This window comes from Calliopsis andreniformis, chromosome 5 (genome assembly GCF_051401765.1).
Source record: "Calliopsis andreniformis isolate RMS-2024a chromosome 5, iyCalAndr_principal, whole genome shotgun sequence".
NCBI classification, from domain to species: Eukaryota; Metazoa; Arthropoda; class Insecta; order Hymenoptera; family Andrenidae; genus Calliopsis; species Calliopsis andreniformis.
Genome location: NC_135066.1, coordinates 3,544,140 through 3,548,924, shown reverse-complemented (window position 1 = coordinate 3,548,924; position 4,785 = coordinate 3,544,140). Strand labels below are relative to the sequence as shown.

At 41.5% G+C, this 4,785-nt stretch overlaps 1 protein-coding gene across 1 annotated transcript; it reads right to left on the bottom strand.

Moving 5' to 3' along the window:
• Positions 1–1,150: 1,150 nt before the first annotated feature.
• On the bottom strand, positions 1,151–3,758 carry LOC143179202 (odorant receptor 13a). The gene is made up of 7 exons (XM_076378311.1): positions 3,487–3,758; positions 2,942–3,250; positions 2,489–2,772; positions 2,016–2,115; positions 1,851–1,955; positions 1,349–1,498; positions 1,151–1,207 (listed from the first exon to the last, which is right to left on the bottom strand). The coding sequence occupies exons 1-7, from the start codon at positions 3,640–3,642 to the stop codon at positions 1,151–1,153; spliced, it is 1,161 nt and encodes a 386-aa protein (XP_076234426.1). The 5' UTR covers positions 3,643–3,758.
• Between the last annotated feature and the right edge of the window lie 1,027 nt (positions 3,759–4,785).

The following is a 4,785-nucleotide window of genomic DNA, read 5'->3' as shown; positions in this document are numbered from 1 at the left end:
ATTGCCATCCCGTGGACGACAATAGTCGGCATCAGCTGGCTCCCATCGTCTCGATGTGTCCCGAAAACCATCCAGCGGCAATTTCCAGCCCTCTTCTCTGTTACATCTTGTCCAGGCACGGTGAGCACTGAGAGGCGAACGATGCGCGGCGATCAGAGAACTCGAGGAGCAGCCTGTGCGTGCACTGGCCGGGTGCACGTGTTGTACTGTTGCGATGAAAATACCCTCGAGTCGCTCCCGAGACCATCCACTGATGGTTTACCCCACCCAGAGAGAACGAGGCCGAACTCGTTACATTTTGCCGAAACTCCTGCGAAATGCTCTTACCATTGGGTGACGTCAGACCTGGTGACGTCAGGAGTGGTCAGGGTATTACACCTCTGTGCTTTGGGTCCGCCTTGCGAAAAGGTTGATTGTGCTCTGGGCACTCTACCTTGGAAGTGGCTCAGATGAATCATTTGTTATTGAGCAGGTCGTCAGTACCTACTTCTTTTTTGTGTATCCAGGGACCACGGTGTTTGGGTCATGTAACCTGAATTAGTATCTGACCAGGGAGATTAGAAGATAGGTCTGAATGATTTACGAGTTGATAAATAGACAGTGTCGTGGAAGGTACTTATGTCTAAGCTGGGTACTCGGGGAACACGTGTCAGTAAACACTGTGTGAAATTATGAGTTTATGTAGCTTGATTAGTGGACCATTATGATGTCAGGGAACGAGGCGTGGGTGTAAAATAATGTCACACAAGAAATATTCTATATAAATAAGAGAAGAAAATACATGTATTGATCTAGAATCTAGAATATTGTCAACTACTCTCGACTGGCACCCTCGTAAGTAGTTCCAAATAAAATTACCAACAGAAGCTCTAGTTACCGCTTTATTGAGAACCCTTTCTTCTCGAGCATCCCCCTAAAGAGTACCTTGGACAAAGCTATCTCCTCATCGATCTCCTCCCACAATCAACCCCCGAAATCATCAGATCAGCGAACAAAAAAGGGTAGTGGGGACTTTCGGTCGGCGTTTTGACGTACATGGATATTTTTAGACTAGCGGAACTATAGTATATTCGCTGCGAGTTGAGTCATCAAGGGATTCCGTCTACGTGAAAGCGTGTCGTACGAGCATCTACGATCGTCGTCGCGGCAGTTAGTCGTCTTTGGCGGCCGTCAGGACTGTGAAGTATGAAAACGACGTGCTGAGGACCTGCGAATTGCAACATTTCGCCTCGGTTACGACCTTCCACGTGATGGGATGCCAATTTACTCTATTACTGATGAGGGAGACAGCGATAGGAAAATGAGGAATGGAAGTCGTTTGAAGAATATAAATGTGCTTGTATCTCACCGCTGAAAAGCTCTCCAAGGACATGCTGTAAAATTTCGCTGCTGTTATCTGGCAGGGCACCGTGGATCGCATCATCATAATCTGAAGACTTTGAGGGAAACGACTACCGATCCAGCCGCTGCTATAAGCGGATACACCCACTGCCTCGCTCTGTTTCGTTCACTAATTGTTAGTTAGGTTGAAACGTGCACTTATGTGATATGAGCTTACTGATAATTGTTTCATACCATGGGGAAATTTAAAACGCTATGGATACAGAAAATATTTTTTAACCCTTTTTTTCCTACAAGGAAAACTCTTTTTTTCTTCACAAATTTCAGCAATGGCAAATAAAGGACTCAAATAAGAGTTTGATTTCGATTAATCTGTTGCCATATGAGCATGGAAAGAAAAAAAGAATGAAATAAGATTTAGTATCTCGCGACTGGAGAAGTGTGGGCAATGAATGATGTGCGAGATTCGGTTGCTTTATCAACGCGATAGCTAGATCTTTCCGATATACCTCATCGATCAGCTCGTTCCCGCTGAAGCTGAACATGAACAGCTCAAGGATGGCGGAGTTCAAGAAGGTCGAATATTTCATCAGCCGTCCCTTATCCTCCATCATCTGGAAAGGTTACTTTTTATCGACGACGTCTCGACTTCGCGCGCTACGAACGGGACGCACCGAGGTGATCTGGAATCCCGCGAAGCAGATCAGCCCGGTGCTAATGACGAATTGCCCCAAAGCCAGAACATTTATGATCCTCTCGAGCGCATCTGCGTACCTGGAGACAGATTTCTCGATCGATTAGAAGATAGGGAAAGCTTCTTCTGTCTCGAGGCTTTACTTAACTTGATCGATGGAGGTTTTACTTGTGTCTATTTAATAAGTGGAAATTGAAACCAGGGAAAATTTGTGCAGAAAACTGAGAGTTTATGAGTATTCTGTGCAAAATGGGTAAGTAGAATGAGTCAACGCAGGACAGACCACGTTGTCAGGCGAACCCTGATACTTGTGTTCCCTTTGGGTCCTTTCCTTTACAAGAATCGAGGTTCTTGTGTACTGTAGTAGATATGTGTATATACTAATGCCCACTTTAGTGTCCGTAGGGCAAGACCAACTAGACACTTGTCTGTAATTAGGGAGATTAAACTTACTCCATTGCTTTTTGATGGCGAATAACACAAGCTCCCATATTCGATACAGACTCAGGGTCCTTGCCATCCAGGGTCTCCAATCTTTTCCTCAACACAGCAAACTTGGCTGACCCATGCATTATTACGACTAGGTTGAAGCTAGTAGCACCAGCGATCATTGAACCACCGAAACCACCCGCTGTCACGTTGAACAAATAAAGACACTCGAAGATCGGCGACACCGTTCGGTTTATATAAAAATAGCCCCGAAAGGGAAGAACTCTGTCTTTGCCTCCTACGTAGATCTGCAATAGAAACAATCGAAACTGAATTCGATTCGTGCAGAGACCACTATAAATCAATTTGAAACCGAGTCAAGTCGGAAGCAAACGCAGTAAATTTAGTCCGGTCGTAAACACTCGTAAAAGAATGTGAAAGATGAACTAGAAAACGAAGATACGATCTTATACGTACTTCCAGAAGTGGAACGCACATAAACAACACGATCGTTATGGCCACGGTGCTGATAAAGTACTTAGCGAGCTTGAAGGCGAACAGCGTTTTCTCCTGTAAGATAATCCTGTCCTCGTAGGAAGACAAAGTCCAATCCTCCCTCATCGTGTTCACCACGTAAAGCATATCCTTTTGATGGATCGTATAGACCACTAGGCGGACCACGCAAAGATAGAAGGCTGAACATATCAAAGCACACTCGGTTGCCTCGTCTAAATCGTCCAAATTGTAGACCACGTCCGCTGTAACTGCAATCGACATTACTACTACCTGAAAAATCAACTCTGATTAATTCCCTTTTAATACAAGTCTCAAGAATTTATTGTATTTATTTTTTACAAATTCTATGGCAAGAAATTTTATTCGATTTTTCATATTTTACACCTTCACTTCTGTAAATATTTATTATACAAAAATCAAAGTATTGAAGTTCGCTAAAAATTGATAACTGATAATTGTATACTTACTTATTACAAGGGTTACAATTGATTTGCAAAAACGTTTACCAGGAAAAACATGCAGAACAGATGGATCCTTCTAAAAAGCACCATAGATCTGCTACTGTCCTCTGCCAGTGGCCAAATCGAGATGACTTTTCCTGTTAGCATAATGGGCTTGATGAGTTTGTCGTACTCCTCGCCACCGTACAACTGAATGTTCATCTTTCTCGACGGTTGATACTAGACTGCGAAAGGAAAGAATTCCCTGGCTTGTCGGGCTAACCTGTTACCAAGAGTATCACCGCCAGGATTTGTCCGGCATTTGTCAGGGCGACTGAACGAGTGCACCATGAAAACGGGAAAAAAATGTGGCGACCAGATGTTTAGAGGAAGATCGATCGACGATGTAAGTAATACTTACACTTTTACAGTGGGTGGATCACTGTAGTTGATAACAGTTAGAACTTCGTAACCACCCAAGTATTGCGTGCAAGTTTCAAATGGCCGCCCTTAAGAGGAAGACACGGTGGTCTAAAATATACGTAGAGATATGCAGTTTAACTTGTTCCTTCGCGCACCTGCAGATTTGCATCCCTAAATATGCACCTTGTTGAAATGACTATGAGAACTTTTCGTATGCGATTTATTGTTCTTCCTCCCACTTTTGTCGATGAAAAAATTAGAGTATGCGGAGGGGTCATTGGCTTTTTTAACTTCTGTAAAGTATGAAAAAAGTCAATAAATACTTGTTACAATAGTTACATGTAATACCTATACAAGTATGCTCGAAACAAATATTTAATTGCAAAAATGTTGACTCTCAGTGAATGGAACGAGTTGTAAAACAGATTATAATTTTTTGAGGGTTTGAGTTATGCAATAAAATGTTTATTTATTTTCGTGGAAGGGTTGTTTAACTTTCTGTAATCATTGATATATGCAACTGATTTATTTATTTCATATAAATATGTAACTTAATGGTCTATTGCATTTACAGAGAATATGTAACTGACTTGCAATAAAATTTTGCGAAAAAGTTTATTTCATTATTTCAAAAACCACATTTTGCAAATTTCGTCAAAACATGGGCTGTGAAACGCTATAGCCATCTAGCGACAGAACCTATGAACTAAAGCTCCATTTAAAATATATACAGATCGAAAAAATGGTGTATTTATTAATTTACTGGCAATTTAAGAAAATTGAATTGTTGTAGGGACTCTGGAATTTATTCCATAATGATATCCAGACATCATAATTGTTTATATAATGCTGAAAACCCTTTTAAACGCATATTAAACAAATAATGATAAATCGTGATTATGTATTAATTTATTCACAATCCAAGTATTCAGGAGACTTAGG

What these genes read in the sequence shown, in the direction of transcription:
- LOC143179202 (XM_076378311.1), bottom strand. Translation starts at nt 3,642, where the DNA reads ATGAACATTCAGTTGTACGGTGGCGAGGAGTACGACAAACTCATCAAG. An exon ending in CGGGATTCCAGATCACCTCG is followed by an intron (nt 1,956 to 2,015) that starts GTGCGTCCCGTT and finishes TAACCTTTCCAG; the next exon opens with ATGATGGAGGATAAGGGACG. An exon ending in CCTTGGAGAGCTTTTCAGCG is followed by an intron (nt 1,208 to 1,348) that starts GTGAGATACAAG and finishes TGCAATTCGCAG; the next exon opens with GTCCTCAGCACGTCGTTTTC.